The 23,681-nt window shown below is 45.3% G+C and overlaps 1 protein-coding gene and 1 long non-coding RNA gene across 7 annotated transcripts; one reads left to right on the top strand and one right to left on the bottom strand.

Moving 5' to 3' along the window:
- Positions 1–1,161: 1,161 nt before the first annotated feature.
- CXXC1 (CXXC finger protein 1) lies at positions 1,162–22,045 on the top strand. Of its 5 annotated transcripts, none has more exons than XM_081844619.1 (16): positions 1,162–1,300; positions 1,461–1,576; positions 1,926–2,026; positions 3,826–3,968; positions 6,250–6,408; positions 6,574–6,600; positions 7,564–7,713; positions 12,096–12,203; positions 14,766–14,950; positions 15,416–15,623; positions 16,181–16,291; positions 18,233–18,282; positions 19,896–19,992; positions 20,664–20,816; positions 20,992–21,142; positions 21,502–22,045. In XM_081844619.1, exons 1-15 carry the CDS (start codon positions 1,235–1,237, stop codon positions 21,136–21,138), a joined length of 1,821 nt encoding a protein of 606 aa, XP_081700745.1. In that variant the 5' UTR covers positions 1,162–1,234; the 3' UTR covers positions 21,139–21,142; positions 21,502–22,045. The 5 variants fall into 5 exon arrangements, with proteins under 5 accessions (XP_081700745.1, XP_081700744.1, XP_081700746.1 ...); XM_081844618.1 differs by having other exon boundaries at positions 1,163–1,300; positions 6,247–6,408; XM_081844620.1 differs by lacking the exon at positions 6,574–6,600 and having other exon boundaries at positions 1,163–1,300; positions 6,247–6,408.
- On the bottom strand, positions 2,409–4,039 carry LOC309332032. Of its 2 annotated transcripts, none has more exons than XR_014152046.1 (2): positions 4,011–4,039; positions 2,409–2,803 (listed from the first exon to the last, which is right to left on the bottom strand). It is a non-coding gene; the product is annotated as an uncharacterized lncRNA (long non-coding RNA). The 2 variants fall into 2 exon arrangements; XR_014152047.1 differs by lacking the exon at positions 4,011–4,039 and adding an exon at positions 3,268–3,818.
- Positions 22,046–23,681: the final 1,636 nt, after the last annotated feature.

Here is a 23,681-nt window from a genome sequence, read left to right as displayed (position 1 = left end):
ACTGAGCAGTGTGCACCAGTCTGCTTCTCGCTTACAGTGAGCCATTGTTTATGGCTTACTGTTACATGCAAACCAGGTAATCATCTGAAGGGCGCAGTTAATTATTTTGTTTCACTGTTACCTCTGCTCAAACAGGTTTTAGCAGGATTGGCAAACCTTGCAAAACCTGCTTGAGTGGTGAAATAATTGGAGAGAAAGATGCACATCACATACAACAATGCTTCTATCAACTCTAAGGTTAAAAAACAAACAAGACTTGAAACACCTGCCATGTGTAAAATCCTTCTTAAACTCTTAAAAAAAATCCATACAACTCCACACCTGGGGGGGAAATAAATTTTGAAGTTAAATTTAAGTTTAAGTATGTGAAATTCTGTGTTCATTTTTTTAACGAGATTAATTTCCTTTGACTCTTAACTAAAGCTTCCTCTCACCCAGTGCTCCTCCCCTGCAACACCTTTGCCCCTGCTGTAGTTTTGGCTGAAGGATGGATATGCTGAGCAGGATTCCTAGAATATTATCCCTGCCTATTAGTTTCAGAGATCAAAAAGGAACTAAGTGTGACAAGGAAAGGTGAAAATGACCTGCATAAATATGATCTGCTCAAAATCTAGCTTATCGTATTGGTTTTGGGTAGCATCAATGGAAATAGAAAACCATAATTATCTCATCTTGAGCACTGACAAATATTTAAGAAGTGCAGAAGTATTTTAAAATCACAACCACTCGGTATTTTTACACTTGGAAGTATGCAGTGACATCCATTAACAATTACACTCTAGTTTACCAGTTTTTTTTCTTTTTTAAAAACCGAACTCACCATTATTATTATTATTATTATTATTATTGCTAAATTTGTATAGGCCCCTTGTCTGTAGATCTCAGGGCGATTCACAACATAGAAATACAAGATAAAAAACACAAAATAAGACCCAGTAACCTCCCTCGCCTGATCGCGATTCGTTCTATTTATCTAGCCTGAGTGCTGCCACCATCAAAGATGGCCACTTCCTGTTCGAAAGCTGAACTGTGCAAACCCCTTGAAGCGAACAACGGACATTTTTGTCTCTGGCAAGCAGGAAGAAGGCAGCGCCCTCGTAAGAGACGGACCACCGGGGAAGATTTCCGTCTTCGTGTGGCGTGGAAGAGGCGGCCATCTTTGTAAAGGGCGGGTTGAGGCGCTGGAGACCCGGATGTTGTTTCTCTCCTTGCTCGGGCGAAGGCGGAAACGGAAATGGAGGGCGGGGGGCGGGAAGTCGATTGGGCTTCCTCTTCGCAGGCCAGAACAAGGGAGACCATGGTGAGCGCGCGCGGCGGGGAAGGCGGCGCCCCGCGAGGGGGGAGGGCGGGGGGCCCGGGCGGGCGGGCGGGCGGCCCTCCTGGGTCTCACCTTCGGCTGCTTCGGAGGCGGAGGGAGCTCTCCGCCAGGCAGCCCCGCTCACCTTTCCTTCGCTCCCCAGGATGAATTTTCTGATCCCGACCTGGCTGTTCTGGGTGAGGAGTCCAAGTCGGAGAATGGAGAAAATGCCCCCGTCTACTGCATCTGCCGCAAACCGGATATCAACTGTTTCATGATGTGAGTCCCCGAGGAGCTGCGAGGGGCGGAAGGGACAGGCTGGGCTGAGGGATGGATTGCTCGTGGGCTGCGCGGGGCCTCGCCTCTGCATGCTGGACGCGGGGGGGACGGGGGACGGGGGACTGCTCTGGGTCCGGTTCAGCTGTAGCTGCTTGAAGGTGGTAGATCTTGAGGAGCAGTGTGGGGCGGTCAGAGCGAAGGGTATTCTTTCTGAAGCCTGCAGTTGTGTCGAAAAAGGAGCTTACTGGGAAGGTATGCAGAAAGTTGTATTGTTCTGAAACCTGGCTGCCAAGAAGCTGAGTTAGGGAATCCTCACCTTTCCCTTTCTTTGCCCCCCTCCCCATCTCAGAGGCTGCGATCACTGCAACGAATGGTTCCATGGCCACTGCATTAACATTACTGAGAAGATGGCAAAGGCCATACGAGAATGGTACTGCATGCAGTGCCGAGGTAAGTTTACAAACAAGATAGTATTGAGACTGGGCTAGTCCCTGTATAACTGGCAAAGTCCTGTGTTTGGGTCCTTCAGATAGTGTATTAGAAACGTGGAATGCCTTGATTTTGCTTACAAAGCTATACATTTATTATTGTCACTGATGTTTGCAAATATGATGGGGAAATGCTGCAGAATCTGGAATGGAGGTAAGTAAAAAGAAGCTTAATTTATTGGAAGCAATCTGAGCTTGAATAGACTGTCTTTTTGCAGCCTGGCTCTTCTTGTAAAACATTTTAAGAGTGATAATTTCTTATTAAGGTTATTGTAAAATAAGTGCAACATGGCTATAAACTGTAGCTTGCCATGTGCCTTTTTTATTAATTGACAGCTGAAGGATTTTTTTCAAAAAAAGTTTTTATTAATTTTTCCAAATTATTACAAATCAAACCAAATTAAATTAGTTTAATACAGTTTCTTAAAATCAGGTTTCCTGCTCCTGTTCTGAACATATGATCATCACAATTTCCTCTTATTTAGAGTCCAGTTGATATCCTTCACTTGCCGTTAAACCATTCTCCCAGCTGGCTGCTTTTTTCACCTTACAAACAGCACCTCCGTTAAATCTTATAAATAAATAGTCCATTTCACATGTGTATATACATTGTTGTTCCAGACCTGGTGTGCTGGGAGAGTTAATTATTATCTTCCATTGTTCAGTTCTTTGCAGTGTTTATCTGGATGGTGCTAGGTCACATTACATTCCTTCCACTGTTTACGGACTAGCGTACGAGCTGCAAACATAAAAAACTCATAGAATGAATATCCAAACTCCGGCATTAAAATTCCGCTCTGGAGTTCTTCCTCGGCACACAGTTAAAAGTAAGATCTTTTCTCAAATTCAGCCTCTTTACTACACCTGTTTGGCAGCAGTTCATTCTCCCCCCACCCACTTCATTCCTCCAACAGCAGTTCAGGAATAATTTTAAATAAAGTCCATTCATCCTTGGTTGGGGAGGAGGGCATTATAAAACTTTGTTAAATTTTTTGTTGAGCATAAATCAAAAGCCTCCCCCCTCTTTTCCGAAGTAACAAACAAAATAACAGCTGCGGCTACACACGTCCTTTTCATTATGCAGGGGAGGATAGGAAAAAAGGAGACAATTTGAAAACCACAAGAAAGCACAAAGCACCTTGTCCTCCCCTTCTTTCCCCGGCTTTTAAGGGTTCTCAAGCTTCAAAGAAAACATTCAGATACCTTCAAAGAGCCAAAGTCCAGACCTTTCGGCAGCTGACTGATCGCTGGCCATTAGCATATGTCGGTTCAGGAGTGCCTCTCAATTAATGCCAGTTGTCCAAATTATGGAGGAACCAGCCACAAATCATGCTGGAGATGGAGTCCATGCCGCTCTGCCTTTCAAGTTGGCAGACACGGGCTTGGCGGCACAGTGGGATGCAGTGAGCTCCCCAGACCCAACTGGGGAACATTGCAAGGATTTTTGCCTCATAAATCCTGGTTTTCCCCTGCCTGAATCTCCTCGCTGCCTGCGGAGGGCAGCAAGCAGCTACTGTCAGTGACTCATGATGTAGCCAGAAACTGAAGTAACCACTGGAGTTAATTTGTTAAAGTTTTATACCCTGATCTCCCTCCGTGTAGTTCAGTATATCATACACAAGACTTTTTTCAAACTACTTCCTGGTCCAGGCCAACTTAGATTCAGAGAAAGGACTACATCTGCCTGTATTTGCCCACTACTCTGGTCCAAGAGTTGAACCATGTGGGTTCTCTTAGCTAATTTTCCTTTCTGCTCTACAGAGAGAGACCCAACCCTTGAGATCCGGTACAGGCACAAAAAGTCCAAGGAGAAGGATCGTGAGGGTGAACGTGAACGTGCCGAAAAGGACGAGCTGTGTGCGAAGGCCCAAGAACTGGCATTAGAGCAGAGTCGCAGCTCAAAAGTAAGTGTTTTAGCAGTGAAAGGGAGCAGAGTTCAGTCACACCTGTGCAGGGCCTGGCATTCCAACTCCAGAATGTTGAGGGTTTGGGTTCAGAACTGTGGGGCAACTGCCTACTCCCAACAGTCATTGTTTGACTGTTTCATGTAGTACAGGTTAATGCTCCTGTCCAGCTTTTTGCCTCCCTTGTCTGTTCTTGATTGGACAGCATGAAGGTGAAATCATTATAGAAGACCATGGGGCTGTAGCAAACGGTGTGTGGACTTCAAGCCATTCCTTAGAGATTTTTCGTGTATTTGCTGTAATAGCTGCTTCAGACTTCTTTGGGACGTTCACTCACCTCTGCCCAAGTGGAACACTTGCTGTAATAACTAAGCAGCATTCATTTTGCGGCAAATCTTCCAAGAGATTGGTTACCATCTCTTTATGCCTAATCTCCAACACATCTCCCCCCCAATCTGCTTTCCTCTGGCTGAATCCTTTTATTCAGAGCTGGTTACCAAGCTAAAGAACTTGCTTCCAATAGAGGCTAGAACCCAGGATTTGTGGGGTCTTGACCAGCACTAACGGATAATTTTATTACTCATTTATATAGTTCATTTATGAACTGCTTCCCATGAGGCATCACAAAGCAATTTGCATTATTTTAAAAACATACATAAAACATTTACATATACAATTACATATATAATTTTAGAGTTTCCTCTGATTGCTGCAGTTCACCTGCTTGGAGAAGGCAGTCTGGAGTTTCTTTGTTCATTATAATTATTATTTATATACTGCTTTTCTGAGAGAAAATATTACAGAGTGGTGTACAAAATTCAAGGCATTAATACAATCAATCCATAAAATTATAACACAAGAATCTAAAAATTTAGTGAACAGTGTCATGGGACTATAATAGCGTTTTTAAGATGGCACATATTAAATGCTGGGGAAATGTATGCCCCCCCTTCCATCCTGCTGCTCTCCTGTCAGTATTTCTTTGGACCTTGAAATGTTTTGTACAGGACTGGGGTGCAGGTAGCAGTGTTATGGGCAAGCGAGCAAGCATGTTCGCACAGAGAGCCCGGTTGCAAGTAGGCATTGCAGCTCTCTAGTAACAGGCCCTGGATGTTCACTTGGAAAGCCTACAAATATGGTGCAGTTAAAATGATCATTTGGCTCTGCATAAACATTTTCACATCTGATAATCCTGTTTAGGCTCCCCGCCTGTGATCCTCCAGATGTTGAATTCTGACTCCTATCATAGCTGACCATTGGCCATGCTGAGTGGGGGGAATGGGAGTCCAGCAACAGGTTCCCCAGCAAGGATTTAAGTCATGTATAGTTGTTGCCTCAAATTTCCCCTCCTGCCTAGATAATAATGTATAGTGTTAGCTCGTTTAGACTCTTATGTGATGAACCCTGAAGGTTAAATACGCACATTGATGAGAGCCACTTGTTTTAAAAGCAGGCAGGTTAAGGTTGCAATCCTGTACTCACCTGGAAATAGGCCCCTTTGTACTAAGTGGGGTTTTTTTCTGAGTATGGGATTGTGCTGTAGTATAATATATGTTTATCAGTATACGATCTGTTGTGTATACGTGTCTATCAGCCACAATAGCTGAATGGAATCTCCATGGACAGAAGGCAATATACTTCCTGATGAATGCATGCTGTGAATAAACAATAGTGGAAGGCCATTCCACTCCTACTCTGCTTGTGAACTTCCTGTGGCATCTGGCTAGCTGCTGGAGATAGAAATGCTGCACTAGAATAGCAGGGATCCCAGCAGGGATCTTCTTATATTCTTTAATGCTTTCTTATAATGTTGCTGATAATTGAGGTTTCTGGATGATGTGAGGAAGGAAAGGGAGTACTTAAGCTCATTTGCAGGTTTCATGGCTGGCAGTATCTGGCTCTATAAATCTGAGGCATGTTTGATAGATCTGAGTAAGTAAGTAGTAACTACCACCTCGTGCCCAAGTTAAGGACATTGCTGTGGATCCCTCAGGTTCCTGTGGCCAGGAGTGCTTTTCCTCTTGTTGAGAAAAGGGGAACCCTCAGTTTCACCATTTGATCTTTGTGACAATTTGGGCTGTCTCAGCTGTGCTGGAATATTTTAACATGCTCCATATGGGTCTTGCTCTCTTGTCTTGCTCTCTGATAATATGTATGCCATATCGAACACTTTGGAGGAAGATCAGGTTACAAAATTTTAACAAATAACTCCAGCGATCCCTCTAGATAGCCTCCACATACTCATCTCTCCCCACTTCCTTTCATTTTTAAAAATCAGCAGCAGATCAAGCGCTCAGCGCGCATGTGCGGTGAATGCGAGGCCTGCAGGCGCACAGAGGACTGTGGACAGTGTGATTTCTGCCGTGACATGAAGAAATTTGGGGGCCCCAACAAAATCCGCCAGAAGTGCCGGCTGAGGCAGTGCCAGGTTCGGGCTCGGGTGAGTATTCCAGTGGGCGCTTTCTGCCCAGAGATCATTGCATGCTTTTCTCTGTGGGTCACTTTCTTGGCTGCTCCACCCCAGAGGAGCAGCCACCTCAAATTCAAGCTGTTGATTTGTGTGTAGCTCACACGTGATTTTTGTTTCCCGTTCTTTTCTTCCTAGGAGTCCTATAAATATTTTCCAGCTTCGGTAAGTTTCCTTTTTCCCTCCAGTTTTTTTTCTTTCTTTTTTTTCTTTTTCATTAAAAACGGGACCTAAAATAGTTGAGTGTTCAGTTGGGACTCCTGGTTTCCCCCCCCCCCTAGATAGGGGAAGCAGAATGAGACCTGGTCTATGCACACAGCAAAATAAGGTGGAAAAAAATCTGGGAGTGGTTGAGTGGACTGTGCTGCTTCAGATTGCAGATGGAGTACATGGAGAACAAAAAAAATCTCCCTTCTGGAAGGAATGTAGCATAGCAGGGAGGAAATGTATGATCTGGCTTACTCCATGTTGATTTTATCCCACTTGCAGGGTGTATTCAAAAAGGATAGCCATAAATATATATTAAAAGATAACCCTCACCTGTCTTGAAGTGAGATGGTCCATTATGCCACATCATTTCCACCTTGTTCTGCTCTATGTTCGGATGCATCCTAATAGTTAATGGGGTGTAGTTGAGATAACTTGGTATGTGGCAGTGCATTCCTGTACATGTTTACTTGGAAGTAAGGTCCTGCTGAGTTCAGTTGGGCTTAACTCCAAGGAAAGTGAATGTAGGATTGCAATCTCAGAGTCCAGTTTTGATGCATTCTCAATTGCAGGTTTTTTGGTTGGACACTTCAGCCCTGCTTTTTTTGAAATGACTGAGCTTCTTCTCTCTTACTGATTTTGGGAAATAAGCGGGTGTTGGGATTCTCTCTCTCTCTTTTTCTCTATATTTCTGCTTCTCACGCTTTGCTGCTTTGATCTTCAGTGAGTTCTGTTTTCTATTCACCAAAGCTGTGCTCAGGAAGGGAGGGGTGTGCTCACGTCTGTGCTGTTTCGATGCATTATGCTTTTGAAGCCAGATAGATGGCTTCTTTAATGCTTTCCTCTCTTTCTTCTTTTCTCCTTTTTCTCTCACTGCTTTCCCCTCCCTCTCCCACCCCCACTTACCCTAATGCTCAATAGATGTTACGGGGGCGGGAGGATGATCTGCAGATGCTAAAGGAACAGCTAGAATCGGCTGCCACACCTGAACCCCTGTCGGATGACGATCTGCACATAGATCCCGATTTGTATCAGGAGCTTTGTTCAGGGGCCTTCGATGACCAGAACCTGGTGAGACCTGTGCTGGACCTGTTCCCTTGGGATTCCTTGGTCGAGTTGGCAGGGCTCATGCATACTGATGTCAAAAAGCTGTGTCCTAGGACAGGATGTGTTCTGGGTTGCCTCTTTCTTGCCCCGCATCATCTCTTATTCTGTGTTCTGAAATTACTCAAATCAAGTATGCTGGAGAAATATAGCCAAAAAACATGGCTAAATGGTTCCCTGCTTATCCACTTTCAACTATTCCTAGAGCACAGTATATGAAATCTATCCTTGGGTCTGCTTTTTGTTGCTGCTTCTGTGGCTCACCTTGTTTCCTCATTTTAAGCCATATTTCCCTCAGGTCTCTAAACTCTCTAGCCCTTTTCCTCTTGAGTGTTTACTATTTAGCTGACTGCTTACACAGACCCTCTTGTTGCTCTTGATTCCCAGCCCCTTTGCTTCTTTGTTTCCCAGAACCTCTTACTTAACAACATATAGGTCTGCCTGTGGAACTTCCATTCCTTTTTAAAAAAGCCAAATTTTAATTAATTTTTTTCATAAAGAAATATTTTTAGATTAAAAAAAACAAAAAAACAGAGAGAAAGAGAACAGAAAACACCAAAGGAAAAGCAAAGAAAAAGAAGAAAAACAACAAGAAGGAAAAAAACTTTCTGATCTCCCACCTTTTGAATAAAAGAAATTATTCAAAATATTCACTCTAAAATGACACCCAACTGATCTGCATTCTGTTAGGCAATATTTTCCAGTCTTTTGACCCAAATAGATTAATTCATTTTCCTTTTTACACAAAAAGTCCAAAAGGGGATAACTAATTATTATTAATGAAGGTCATCAATTTGCTGTGGTTTTCCATCTTGATTGTTTTCAAAAACAATCTCTTCCAGCTCGGTTTCTTCCATTCTTTTTCTAGGAAAAGCACTGGAGGCCTGATAGCTTTTTCCTCTGAATTCACATCCAGTTGTACACAGAGTATTTTCTCTCTCAACTCTTACTTCTGTCAGCTCAGGGTGTCACTTCATCTCTCCACCCATGGCTTCATTCCATTCCTCCAACACTGCAACTCTCCCATTTGGCTATTTCATTCCTCCAAGCACCTGTATGTAAGACTTCCATTTCACCGTCTGTTGCCTCCAACTCTACCATTTCACCCTCCTGTTCTGGCAATCCTTTATCCATATTCTATTCTGAAGTCTCTGTATCCTCTTGGATTCCACTTTCCATTTCATCCTTCTATGGACCACTTTCATTCACTATTTCATCAGTCTTAGCTCTAATCATTTTTATTTGCTCTTCAAACATTTGCTGAAGGTTGTCAACAGTCAATGGAACGTCCAGTGATGTATTTGTCATACTGAATGTTCTTGATCCTAGTAACAATTCAGTCTCCACCTTAAGATCTTCAATCTTCCTTATCCAACTTAAGATCTTCACAGCGTTATTTCTTATCAAAACACAATCCTTTCCCATAGATGAAATATGAAGTAGCAAAATTCCATTTCAAAGCAATACTTTCGTAAGGATAACAGAGAACTAAACATAAAGAAAATAGGGATCCTAGCACTCAGAACTCCCTTGATTTTTTAAAACTATTGGTTCCAACAATTAGAGCATACTTGTTTTATCTTCAGCCCTCAAACGATCAACTCTTCTTAAAGCCAGAAATTAGCTCACACACCAGATGTAAATTTCAACCAGCAAATGGAGAAACCCCTTTTAGTCTTAAAGGAAGGCTTTGCAGACCCAATGCCCTGAGCCCTCTTACATGGCTTTTGGGCAAGATGCTGATTCCTTCGCTCTAAGTCATTCAGCCCCGCCTGTGTTTCCAGGAGCTGACAGCTTCTAAGTCTCCTAACAATTTCTCTCACAGAAGCTGTACTGTTGATTAATGTTCTACTGCTGACAACCCCCGCCCCCAACAGTTGGGATGTTTGGGTTGTATCCACCATGGTAGCTCTGTTTGTGCAACAAACTTCACATGTGGTATGGAATTTTCCTTGCTGCCCCCCCCCCCGGAAATCTTCTCCAAGAGGCTGGGAGACCTTTGCAAGTAGATTTTGGGAATGCGTGGGGAGAGGAGGGAAGGGGAAATCTGTTACACAAGCAGAACTCTGTGTGCTTGTCACTGAATGTACCGTATTTTTTGCCCTATAGGACACACTTTTTCCCCTCCAAAAATGAAGGGGAAATCTGTGTGCGTCCTATGGGGCGAATGCAGGCATTCGCTGAAGCTTGGAGAGCGAGAGGGGTCGGTGCGCACCGACCCCTCTCGCTCTCCAAGCTTCAGGAAGCTATCAGCAAGCCTGGGGAGCCCACGGGAGTTCCCGCAGGGCTCCCTAGGCTGCGGATAGCAGCCTGCTGCCCGGAGTGCGGGGCGTGCTGAAGCCGCGGCTGGGGGGGGAATAATTTTTTTTCTCTATTCCCCCCCCCCAAAAAAACTAGGTGCGTCCTATGGGGTGAAAAATACGGTAACCCTTTGTGAACATTCAGAGCTGTTGCTGCTGCTTAGCTGCTTTCTAGGCAGGCAGCAGTTGCTTTTTAGCCTGCATTTAATTGCTATAACTTACCTTAAGGGACGCAGGTGGCGCTGTGGGTTAAACCTCAGCGCCTAGGACTTGCCGATTGCATGGTCAGCGGTTCGAATCCCTACGGCGGGGTGCGCTCTCGCCGTTTGGTCCCAGCGCCTGCCAACCTAGCAGTTCGAAAGCACCCCCGGGTGCAAGTAGATAAATAGGGACCGCTTATCAGCGGGAAGGTAAACGGCGTTCCGTCTGCTGTGCTGGCTCGCCAGATGCAGCTTGTCACGCTGGCCACGTGACCCGGAAGTGTCTGCGGACAGCGCTGGTTCCCGGCCTATAGAGTGAGATGAGCGCACAACCCTAGAGTCTGTCAAGACTGGCCCGTACGGGCAGGGGTACCTTTACCTTTACCTTTACCTTTAATAATCCCAAGATCTTTAAAAAAAATGAAGCAAAGATTAGGATGGTGGAACTAAATGGCAATTAAGGTGGAAAGTACATTCACCATGGGATAGACACCTGTGGTATTATAGGGCATTGAAGACCCAATTCTTGCTGACCAGAAGATCTGCCATAGAATCATAGAAGGGTCCCTGAGAGTCATCTAGTCCAGGCATGGGCAAACTCGGCCCTCCAGATGTTTTGGGACTGCAACTCCCATGATCCCTAGCTAACAGGACCAGTAGTCCCAATACATCTGGAGGGCTGAGTTTACCTATGCCTGATCTAGTCCAACCCTGTGCAATGCAAAAATCTCAGCTAAAACATCCATGATGAATGGCTCTCCAACCTCTGCTTACAAACCTCCAATGAAGGAGAGCCCACCACCTTCTGAGGGAGTCTGCTCCACTATCTAACAGATCTTACCATCAGAAAGTTCTACCTGGTGTTGAGTCAGAATCTCCTGCATCGTAACTAGAATCCATTGATTCAGGTCCCCTCCTCCAGTGCAAACGTGCTCCATCTTCCCTGTGAAAGTTATTTAGATACTTGAAGATGGCTACTATTTCTTCTGTTTACTTGGGACTGGATCCCAGTCATTCTGATACCTGGTTGTAGAAGTTGGCAAAGAAACACTTCTTCGTGGCAGATATCCATAGGTGGCAGTATAACCGTCTATTTGATCCCAACTTAAAAAGCCCAGTACAAAGGTGACCCTCTTGCTTTGTGAAGCATGCAAAGCCATTAACTGTCCTACAAAGGGGGGAAACCAGATTTGAGTTTGCATGATGAAGTTGCAGCGTAGATAGCAGCTGCCAGGAAGAAAATAAGGGTGTGAAAGGGCTGCAGCCACCATTGCAAGCACTGGCATATATGGGTTTGGTCTGGAACCTCTTAATTCCCTCAGTGAAGGGGTTCTTCCACAAAGCTAGCTGTTAACCAGGATGTGAAGTTCAGACTGCACACAGTTCTTTCTTGGGGGCAGGGACCAAATGCTTTCCTGCCCTCCTTAAGCCAAACTACCCTGCCAGACAACCTCCAGATCCTTTTAGCACAAGAATGGGGAACCTGTGGGCCTCTAGGTGTTGCTGAACTACAACTCCCATCATCCCTGACCATTGGCCATGTTGTCTAGGGCTGGTGGGAGTTGCAGTCCACAGGTTGTAGTAGTAAGTAGTAATAATGATAATAAAATTTGTTGTTTATATGCTGCCCCCAGTCACTCTGGACAACTTCCAACAAATTAAAACACAATACGACATCAAACAGGACTGCCTTCAGATGTTTTCTAAAAGTCACATAGTTTTTATTTCCTTCACATCTGACCAGAGGGTGTTCCACGGGGCGGGCACGACCACAGAAAAGGCCCTCTACTTTTGCACATCTAGATTTAATGGAGGACTCCTTTTACTTTTCTCTCTTTTCCTCTCTTAGCCGTGGCTCAGCGACACTGACGATGCGCCCTTCCTTGATCCTGTGTTGCGGAAACGCGCTGTGAAAGTGAAGCATGTCAAGCGGAGGGAGAAGAAGTCTGAGAAGAAGGTATGATCCTAGATGGTGGGTGGATCACAGCTGTAAGAGTGCCAGACTTGTTTTTAGTGACCAGGCCTTTTCCCAGAGCTGCAATTCTTTTTGGGTATGTAACAGGACAAAATCACACAGAATATTTGTTTATTTATTGAGATTTTAAGATGGTTTTTCACTAAGGATCTCAAATTGGCTTCCACAAATTAAAACTAAATACAATTTTAGATTAGATCATACAATATGAACAACACAGAACAGGCCAAACTGAAACCATAGGGCAGCCTCAACAACTCAACTGGAAGCCTGGGAGAAGAGTTAAGTCTTGACTGGACAACCGAAGGCTAACAACAATATTGCTGTCAGCACCTCTGCGGGGAGAGAGTTCCAAATTTAGTGCACAGTCCCTGGGAAGGATGGTACAGCACAGTGAGCAATACTGGGTGGCACAGCAAATACCCCCTCCCCCGTTGATCCACTGTATCATTGTGGCCTCAGCTCCCAACCCTGGGAGCTGCTCAGGAGGCCGGGACTGAAGTAGGTCAGATAATCTACTTCATTTAAGCACGCCTGAAGTTGCACAACCACAACTGTCTTGTGCACCATGCCTAAAATGGGGATGTTAGCAATTGGGCAGGAGTTATCAAGGACCTTGGGGCCCGGGGAGGGGGGGCTCTTGAGGAGTAGGGGCACCGTCACCTTTTCCAAGATGGTTGGGACAAGCCCTTTTTGCAAAGAGGCATTAACTGCTCCCTGGATCAATCCTGTCAGCCCCCTCCAGCAAAGCTAAGCTCAAACAAGCCAAGGAAGGCAAGGGTCGAGAGAACATGTCATGAGTGGTATTTCTTCATACCTCTGGTCCACATCTTCATGTGCCAACAACTGAAACTGATCTCATACAACGGGGCCACAGTGGCATTAAGGCTGGAACTACCCAGCCCTCCAACCTATGCTAGTATAGTCTACTCTTGCTTCCCCCTGCATGGTGCCCTTATGAGGTTTCAGACTACAACTCCCATCAGCCCCAGTCATCATTGTCAGTAGTCAGGGAAGGTGAGAGTTACAGCCCACAACAGTTGGAGAAAGGGTGTTCTACTCTGACTGGCAGTGGCCCTCCAGCATCGGTGCCACCTTCCGAAGAATTGGGGGGTGGGTGTGTGGCAATGTGTGATGTTGGAGAAGCTGGGCGCAGCATTGCAGCAGTGGCATGGCTTCAGTGGCTGCAACGCCTTCTGCTGCTGCCATTGCCACTGGTCTGGCGCTGCTTCCCACCTTCTTCCCCTCCGTGGCAAGAGGAGAAGGACCCGTGGCCATTGAAGCTGCACTGCACTTGGCTCCAGGCTTGTCCTACTTTGGAGGAGCTGGGGCAGAGCTGAACCCCACAGCAGCACAAGTAGCAGCACAAGCTTCCACAGTTGTGGCTTTGGCTCCTCCTGCTGCCATTGGCCTGGGGCTGTTTCCTGCCACCTGCCACCTTTGGACTTTGGGGTGGGGTGGGGTTGCCCCCTCCCAAAAATATCAGGGGGCCCCAAAGGGCTCAGCTCCTAGGAGATGGCACCCCTGCCCTCCAGAGTCTCTGGCAAGAAGTGTTTCTCCCTATCCCTTGCTCCTTTTAATTGAATATATCACAGATTAAACCTGGGACCTAGTACATGTGACGCTCTGGTCCTGGCTTATGCATTTTTTAATGTGAAAAGTATCCAGTCATTGCATGGCGACACAAAAAGACATATGAAAGAGGAGAGTTGTTGCATTGTGACTTGTGACAGAAGACTAAGCATATGAATGTATTTACAAGATGTTGTTTTAATACAATAAATAACTAGTCTGACAACCCATTTTGGTGATTGCTTTAGACTTCAGTGGCTTCTGTTAGATGATGATAAAACCACTGTGGTGTAGTTGCTAAGCGTTCTGGACTGTGAGCAGAGAGACACAGATTCAAACCCTCTGGAGGAAGCCCTTCCAATCCAAGCCCCTTCTGCCTGCTTCCTCAATGGTGCAGCCAATCCCGGCCACCTGTGGGGCTTCCACTGTGTAGAGCTCTCTTCAAGCGCTGACCATTAATTGATTGCTGCTGCTGGCAGAGAGCCGTATGCTGCACATTAAAGCCTCAGCAATTAGCTAATAATCAGGGCTTCAAAGGACTTTGCAGGCATTGCTGATTAGCTGATTAGCATTGTCTGCAACCCCGTTTTGGCCCTGGTTGGTTTGGTTTGGCCAAAAGGGCCTGGTAGGCCTTATTAAGCCTGCAGGCTGGAGATACCTTGCAAAAGGATAGCAAAAGGAATAAACATATCTGCCTTCCACCTCTCCTGCTATAATTACCAGTGGGGGTGTGTGTTAGGATTAGCGAAAGGAGTGCAGGCAGCTGGCAGGTCATTGCTGCCTGAAGTGTCAGTGTTGGATGAATGTACTATTGGCTTTATGGCCAAACTATCCTAATCACAGAAGTAGGAAATAGGTGGCAGTAAATGGGATTGCCTGTATTTGAAGGTCATGAGTAAACACCGGTGTCCCTTTTGCTCTTGCAAGGGTGGGCGAATTCTAGCCATGTCATCTCTGGTTCTTGCCCTGCAGAAGGAGGAGAAATACAAACGTCACAAGCAGAAGCAAAAGCATCGCGACCGGTCAAAGCATGCTGAGCGGGTGGACACCAAAGACCCATCATCACTCCACCAGTGCCTTGGCCCTGGCTGCATCCAGGCTGCTCGGACTAACTCCAAGTACTGCTCGGATGAATGCGGCATGAAGCTGGCAGCAAAGTAAGTGGGGGAGCCTTCCTTGGGGGGGCAGCTTTATTTCTTTTCTTAGCAGCTTTGCCCATTCATTGGTTTTCCAGCATGGGTTGGGTAATGCAGGGGTTTGTGTGGCAGGAAAGAGACTTTGGGCTTTTAAAATGTGGACTCACTTGGGCCCTTTGGATGCTTAACCTTAGCCTCAGCTCTTCAGCTGTCCCAAAGAAGTAATTATGACATAACTGAAAGGGCGATTGGGAGGAGGAATGCCATAATGCAGTAATGGGCAAAGTGAATCCCGTAACAACCTAAGCCTGGGAGCAAGTGCATCAGTTTGAGTTGTGGGAGTTCCGGGTGGTTTTCTTATGAGCTGAAAATGTTCCCATCCTGTAGGTTTGTGTTGTGCAGTGTGATGCTGTGTGACGCACCCTGTTACCATCATATTGGCCAGTTTTCAGTTGCATGCACCCTCTTGTCTCTGTCCTTTCCCAGCCGCATATATGAGATCCTCCCGCAGCGCATCCAGCAGTGGCAGCAAAGTCCATGCGTGGCGGAAGAGCATGGCAAGAAGCTACTAGAGCGGATACGGCGGGAGCAGCAGCAGGCCCGGCTCAAGTTACAGGAGATGGAGCGCAAATTCCATGAATTGGAGGCTGTCATTGTCCGGGCCAAGCAGCAAGCCATCAAAGAAGACGAAGAGGTACCTGGAAGAAGTGCAGGAGAAAGGAGCAGGCAGCCAGGCCTCCTCTCTTGGGGGGTTGCAAACAGCACCTCCTTAACCTTCCAGGGCGGACTTGGGTGCATTAGACTAGAGCCCTTTTGCAACCTAACTATATACGTGTGTTTTCATACATTTGGGTGTAAATTTCACAGATAAAACAAAATAAAAAAATTCCTTCCAGTAGCACCTTAAAGACCAACTAAGTTAGTTCTTGGTATGAGCTTTCGTGTGCATGCACACTTCTTCAGATACACATGCTAGGAGCAGTGACGTAAGGTGTTGGAAATGTTCTTGGGCACACAGCAGGGCATCCATCCCTTTATTTATTAAGTGCTTCCTAAATGTTTTAGTACTGTAGCTTACTGGAACTGCAGAAACTGGGGGTGGGATTTTCAGGTGTCTGGCTGAGGGGGTTTTGCCTTGTTGGGTTATAAGTTCTGCAGGCTTCCTCATGGAGTTGTAGGGTGGGATGCTGTTTGCTTTAAAAATCTGACCACTAAATCCTGACACCTGCTTGCCTCTTTCCTCTGCCACAGACCAGTGAAGGAGACAGTGATGACACAGACTTGCAGATATTCTGTGTCTCCTGCGGCCACCCCATCAACCCCAAGGTGGCGCTGCGGCACATGGAGCGGTGCTATGCCAAGGTTAGCTGCCTGTCTTCTCTGCACTGGGTAACCTTGGTGTTGGGCTTCAGGGGCCTGTGTTTGAATTGTGACACTGCTATCCAGCCTCTGAAACAGGGATCTTTGTGGCATACCTGAAACTGGGTTAAAAAAAGGTTTGATAGACGTGGTAGGTAACCCCAGGATGTGGAAAAGTCTTAGCCAAAGAGCCTCCTCTGCTGGATTGTGGAGCAGCTTTCTAATATATTTTTTTAAAACATATTTTTTATTAACAGGCCAATCATATCACATTATTTTAAATCACATTAATTCCAAATTATACAGCCAAATTTTTCAATTTTGTTGGGGGTACCCATACATCAAGCTCCGGACGAGGATTCAAACATCACTTCTATTACTGCTTTAATTAAACAGTTCTATCCAGTTCTATCCAGATAGTCTCTTTATTACTTTCTTCTTCATCTTCTTGTTGTTGTCATATATTCCTTTCTTTGCGATCTCTGATAATCTTCACAGGCAGGTTGAAAACAAACATCGTCTGTGTGGGTTTTACACACTCCAAAAGTCATATCTCATAGGGACAGCCGCCATTCCCCTCCTCCTTCGAAAGTTTATCTTCGGTCTGCCCTTTCGTTTTCCCAGGCTTGTAAAATATCTCATAGAGGGCTCTGCCAGGTTAAGATCAAATTCCAATCATCGTTCACTTTCAAATAGTCCTGGTTCTCCTCCCCCCGTCTTTCATAAACAAGCCTGTCTTGCGAGACGCCATTTTAAAACTGCGTCATAAAATTTTTCCATTCTCCGATTCATCATTAATTCATCCCACACAGTTTTTAAAATCCTGCTTGTGTAATAAAATACGGCGGTTCTTCTTTCTTTGGGGTGGAGGGTTATTAATACTCACATAAGGCAAAGAAAAAAAGTTTTTTCCTCCACCCCGGAGAAGCTTTCTAATTTGCTCCATCAGTGGGTCAAGGGAGATTACTGTCCTTTAACATTTGTCAAGCAGCTATAGACAGAGCTGCATGGAAAAAACCAATGCAAATTCTGTACAAAGAACAATTGAGTTCAGGAAACTGAATAAATATTATGTGGCTTTAGCAGAAATATTATAAAGGAATAAGTAAAAATAGACTGTTAATGGATGAAAGGAGGAAAGCTAAAGTTACATTATATTAAGATAAATTATAGATAAAAATTGGGAAGGATGGAAAGGATTTGCTGAAATAGCTAACCGAACTAGAATACAAAAAAGGGAGGTGCGAGGAGGTCAAGGAAACAAGCAAATGAAAGATAAGTTATGGGAAGGTTTGTTGTGTTTCTTCTTCTTCTTTTTTTAATTGTTTCTATTTTTTTGTTTTTTACAAGTTTGTGTTTAACTTGGTGTGTTTTCTTTTTCTTTTTGTAACCTTTAAAACTTTAATAAATATTATTTTTTTTAAAAGGAAGCTGAATAAATAACTTACATTTTCAAGAACTAACTTCTCCCCCCAAATGTATATGAAAATATTTCTGAATAAAGGGTGGTATTGAAATGCAATACGCTGTTCACTGTAGCTTGACCTCTCCCATATTTAACCTATTATCTGCATAGCTGATGTTTTGGGAACTGCTGGCCACATGATATTTTGGCTACCATAAATAGTTTTAGCCAATGTGTTGCATAAATATGTTGGGATAGGTCTGTTGATGGCTAGATGCCTTGGAAACGAGCTCGGCTTCTATAGTCAGAGCCTGGAACTCTGGGGCTACCTATCATTTCTGCAGCAGCCCTGCCCACCTGTCATAGTGGGGCTTGGAAGTCCACTGGATTTCTAGCTCACTGGCCGGTAGGTTAAGAGCTAATTGAACTTAGGTGGAGGATCTTTTCTTCACTTGATGGTGCTTTTAATGTTTGTTCTGCTGTGACTTCATGGCTGTGTTTTTCTCTTCTGTCTGTCTGTCTCCCCCCATCCCCCGCAGTACGAGAGCCAGACATCCTTTGGGTCTATGTATCCAACACGTATTGAAGGGTAAGCTACCTGCCCAACTCTAAAGTTCCTTTTCGCTATGGTCTGTTCACCAAACCCTCCTCACCAGGTTGCATGCCACTGGTGCCATCTGTCTTGCAGTTCTGCTCCTTTGTTACATAGTTACCCTGATGGGAACAAGAAGCTGTGAAGAAATGCAATGGCCCGTTCCAAACCCAGTACTGTCCGCTGGGTGGAAATCTAGTTTTTGCCAATACATATTTAATGTTTGTAGCTGTAGGCCATTGCAAGAGTCGGAATCCATAGCTTCCTTTCCATTCCCAGAACAATGTGAGACTTTTGCATCTCACTTACGGAACAAGGGAATCCTAGTGCCTTTTGTCAACAGTACTGGGTGCCCACCTCCATGCTCACTTTCTTTTTATGAAAGGTGGATGGGCATAAATGGTTTTAAAAAGTGTACCCCATGTTGCTAGTTGGTATTAGTGCAAAGAAAAGGGTGCTTGGAGTATGTAATCTTGAATTTGATGTCTGTCTGAGCTGCTTATGAATGAATGAATGTCTGCTCGGTAACTTGGAAAGAAACTGACAGCCCTCACTTTACTCCTACATGGGCAGGTACATGGGAGAGAGTGGATTAAAAGGATTGGCTTGTCAAGATAGACACCATGCTTCAGCCTAAAGCATCCTTAACAGGTAGCAGGCTAGGAGGCCCAGTTCTCACTGAGGTATTAAAGGGGTGTGGGATCTACCAATGTTAGGTGGGGCTTAGGGGGTGGGGGAAATAAAACCCCTTCATGTAGAAAACTAAATATCAAGAAGGAATGTGTCCTTTTACCGACATCTAGTTTTGGGGTTTGGTGGGCATGTGAATCTCTAACTGTAGACTGAAATTGTGTAGTTCAGGCCACCTTGGTTTCCCATAGGAATCCGATTGGCCACTGTGAGAACAGGATGCTGGACTAGATGGGCCATTGACCTGATTCAGCACAGCGCTTCTTGTGTTCTTATAAATTGGGTCCTAATACTGTCTTAAAACTCAGCAACATCTTCATTTTAATGGTCTTCCTAAATAGCTTCGTCCACTGCTGACTTTTACGAGTTATGAAGGGGTAGCTGTGTGCATTCCCACATAGTGGTTTTGGGCTACTTTGTGGAGCACTGGGTGGAAACATCTGGGAAACAGAATGGGAGTGAAATCTGTGGAGAGGGTTATTCTCCCACCTCAAAATGTATTTGTGGGAAATCAGGAACCCCATTCGTCAGGTTTCTCTCTTCCCCCAACTGCTGCTCTTTCTGATCAAGAAACTCTGATCTCAGATAAGGCAGAATTAATTTTGCTTCTAAATTCGGGACACACATGCTATGCATGTAGAATATCTCTGCTTAAATCTCTGGCAACTCCAGACCCCAGTCTGGAACCCTTAAGTGCTTCTGCCCATTAGAGTGGACAGGCCTGACTCCAGGTGAGGCAGCAAGGTGTGTTCCACAGTGTTGATGTGCAACCTTGCTTTCCTAGCATTTAACCTGAATTGACACTCCATTTTTTTTTTTAAGTTTCATTTACATTTTTAAAAATAACCCATTTCTTATCAAGTTTGCTGAGGATAAGGCCATGACTTTGTAATCTTACCTGTGTGTATTCTTTTCTCCAGGGCAACTCGCCTTTTCTGTGATGTCTACAACCCACAAAGCAAGACCTACTGCAAACGCTTGCAGGTCTTGTGCCCAGAGCATTCCCGTGACCCCAAGGTAGGAACAGAGTGCTCTTCCGGTGAGGTCCTAGTCCACTGTAGTTTAGGAACAGGCTAGAATAGGCCATCATTCAGATTTAGGAGGGGAAGGACTATTAGGTGAAATACAGTGTTATGAGCTTTACCCAGGGCTTTGTGCTGTGGTGATTGAGTAAGAGTGCAGAGAAAGCATGGTATGCAGCACTGAACATGGAATTGGCTATCATTATAAGGAAAGCAAGTTTCTAGCCCTTAGTTTCTAGCACGGATACACTTGCAAGCTAATAGGTGATGCCTGCGGAAGTATGGCAAGCCAGAGGCATAACTGAACAATATTCTCAGAGAGCAAAGGACTTCAGTGTCCTGCATGACAGCAGAACCGACTCCCTCGGAAGGCTGGATGGTCATCTGTCATGTACAATTTAGTTATGATTACTGCATTGCAGGGGTTGGACTCGATGACCCTCAGGATCCCTTCTAATGCTAAAGTTTTGTGATTCTTTGATCCTATGACTAGTAAAGCCCGAATAAGTTATGCAAAATGAGAAAATTATGCAATTTTTACAGGTTGTAGAACTGCACTTCTCTTGTGTTCCATTTGGATTATCTTTGTGCAGAATATTTTTCAGTGAGACACACACCACAGCTATGGCTTCATCCTGCTCAATATCGACTGCAACTTTTCCCTAGGTGTCAGCAGATGAGGTGTGTGGGTGTCCCATGGTAAAAGACGTGTTTGAGCTCACGGGGGAATTCTGCCGCGTGCCCAAGCGCAAATGCAACCGCCACTACTGCTGGGAGAAACTGCGACGGGCGGAGGTGGACCTGGAGCGAGTGCGTGTGGTACGGATTGGGAACTCGTGTTAGACCTTGGGCGGGTGGACAGCACAAAAGGACAATGGCCTTGTCATGGTGCCTGTGAAATAGGCTTGTCAATTTCAGGGAGGGTTGCAGCTAATGGGAATCCTTTGGACGATGGGCTAGGTGTGATTGCTTTCCTCTTGTTCCTTTGTGTCAGTGGTACAAGCTGGACGAGCTGTTTGAGCAGGAGCGGAACGTCCGCATGGCTATGACCAACCGCGCTGGGCTGCTCGCTCTCATGCTGCACCAGACGATCCAGCACGACCCCCTGACCACAGATCTGCGCACAGCCACCAACCGCTGAGCTGGTGAGTTAGTGGCATCAGTGTCAGTCCAGGATGCTGAGTGCTCATGCGGGACAGGGACTGGAGGTAATTTGGCTGAGGAGGACTCAATTACATGAGCTGACTAACCCCTGTCAACCTTTGACATTGGCCATGAGCCCAGGATTAAAAGCTTTTCTTGGCTACTCTGACCACAGGAATGATCAGGGAGGCTTTTTCTCCTTGGGTCTGATCAACAACTTGAATTGCTTGCATGCAAATTGGCCTGCACTTTCCTGCAAAAGGGCAGCATCTGGAATCTCTGGCTCGGTTAAGGGGAAGATGGTAGGGTCCTGTGTTGTGTCTTTCCTTCCCTAAAGTCTGTCTGTCTTTTTCCTCTGCAGGTGTTTTCCTTCATGACCAGACCTTCATGATTAAGTGCCAACTGAACCAGAACCTTTTTTTTTATTTTCGTAAGCTCTCATTTTTTAAAAATTAATTAAAATGGTCTGGTGTTTTGGCTCTGAGCCCCTTCTTCTTTATCTTGTAGAATCTAGCAGCCTTTGACCTCGCCCCTGTGCCAGTGGCCTTTAGCCTTGCCTGTATATAGTCTTTTTAAAGAAATATTCATAAGGTTTTAAGTGGGAACCCGCCCCCACCCAAAAAATTGAAAAGGAAAGGGAAAGTGTTTTTGCTACTACCGGCTTAAGCTAGCCCCAACTTCTCTAAGCAGGATTTTGATTAGATGTGATGCTGTATTGCAGCAAAGACTTTTCTAGGCATTAAGTGGCCACCCCCTTTCCATGTAGTTGCTGTTGGCTAACAGACATTGAAAGGAGGGGGACTGGCTATTGAATCAGGGCAAGGAAGGCAGCCATGCACAAACAAACTGTTTTATTGTGCTGCTGCTTGGAGGCATAAGAGAGTCTAATAAAAGGTACATTCAAATGTTCTGTGAGTGTGTGTTAATTAGGCAGGATGTCTTGAAAGTGTGAATTACTGTTTTATTTGCCGCTGCTGCTTCCCTGTCTTTCTCTGTCCTTCCTGGTAACCCAGATCTCTTCTAGTTCTGCAACCTTCACTTCTTTTGTTATCTGTGCAAGAGGTGACAGGAACAAGTTGTCTACCAACCTTGTTTACCTCATCACTGCCAGAGTGCCAGATAAATCCACCTATAGTTCTCATTTTGTGAAGCCTGTCCATGTCTTCACTTCCCTGCTTTTGCTGTCTTCCCATCCAACCACAAGAAGGTGAAAGAGAGCCCTAAAAAGCACAAGGGCACAAACTTAACTTGTATTAACCTGAAAGTAGAGAAAAGACAGCCAGCATGGTCAAGGATGATGGAGTTGTAGTCCAACAACGTAAAAAGGGCATCACACTGGTTACCTTTGCTATCTGTGGTAGGAGGTACCTTCACTGGGTCTTTGTGTTTAGATGCCACAGCCATGTGTTGGTGATACCTTTTTGTTTTCCACAACTCTCCATGCCTGATGACATTCAAAGGCTTTTGCTAACTCTGTTCCCTATTTCTTCTTAGAAATAAAATGACAGGTCATTCTCCTACCAGCTTTTGATGATAAAACCTGTAGGTAGCATACGTTTATGTATACTGCTGGCATCCGTCTGTTGAGAGACAGTGGAGTATGCCTTCAGTGATGAAGTCAAACTGCTGCATTAACAGCACTGAAGTGACCTCCCTGGGGTGCAAGCCTGGGCAGTATGTATGGAGGTCCTGGGCTTGCATCAATCAATCAATCAATCAATCAGTGTTTATTACGGAGCTCCTGGGCTGCCCAGACACCAGAGCTTTGGGAGGAGAGGCAGGAATGGAAGCAATATGCATCTAAATGTCTCTTTAATAAGTGATGACAAAACTGTAAAGGTAAAGGGACCCCTGACCATTAGGTCCAGTCGCGGATGACTCTAGGGTTGTAGCACTCATCTTGCTTTACTGACCGAGGGAGCTGGCGTTTGTCCGCAGACAGCTTCCGGGTCATGTGGCCAGCATGACAAAGCCACTTCTGGTGAACCAGAGCAGTGCACGGAAACCTCATTTACCTTCCCACTGAAGCGGTACCTTTTATCTACTTGCACTTAACATGCTTTCGAATTGCTAGGTTGACAGGAGCAGGGACCGAGCAATGGGAGCTCACCCCATAGCAGGGATTCAAACCGCCAACCTTCTGATTGGCAAGCCCTAGGTTTAGACCACAGCGTATCTTACTACTTGGGAAAATAGCTTAAAATGTTGTACCTAATTGGTAAAAAGAATTAATCTACGTTCATGGAATTGTTGGCATCCGTCTGTCTCAAGAGATATGCCTCTGGGGATGAAGTCAAACCACTGCACTAGCAGCACTCCTGAGGTTGCAAGTCTGGGCAGTGTGTGTGTGGAGGTCCTGAGCTGCCCAGATGATACAACTGCCCTCTCAGCCTCACTGATGTCCAAAGGAAAGCAGAGCAAAATGTTTGGCACCAACTTGGCTGCAGGAGTTGCTGGAAGGAAGTGTTCAAGGTGCCATCCAACCATTTTAGGGACTCTACTCCAGATTTTTGTAGAGTTTACTTCTTAGCCTTTTCTTCT

The sequence above is a fragment of the Podarcis erhardii genome (genome assembly GCF_964252035.2).
Source record: "Podarcis erhardii genome assembly, chromosome: 17".
Lineage (NCBI taxonomy): Eukaryota > Metazoa > Chordata > Lepidosauria > Squamata > Lacertidae > Podarcis > Podarcis erhardii.
Note: the sequence above shows the minus strand (reverse complement) of the source record. Positions and strands in the feature narration are given on the sequence as shown.

What these genes read in the sequence shown, in the direction of transcription:
- CXXC1 (XM_081844618.1), top strand. Translation starts at nt 1,235, where the DNA reads ATGGAGGGCGGGGGGCGGGAAGTCGATTGGGCTTCCTCTTCGCAGGCC. An exon ending in CCTTCGATGACCAGAACCTG is followed by an intron (nt 7,714 to 12,095) that starts GTGAGACCTGTG and finishes TTCCTCTCTTAG; the next exon opens with CCGTGGCTCAGCGACACTGA. An exon ending in AGAAGAAGTCTGAGAAGAAG is followed by an intron (nt 12,204 to 14,765) that starts GTATGATCCTAG and finishes CTTGCCCTGCAG; the next exon opens with AAGGAGGAGAAATACAAACG.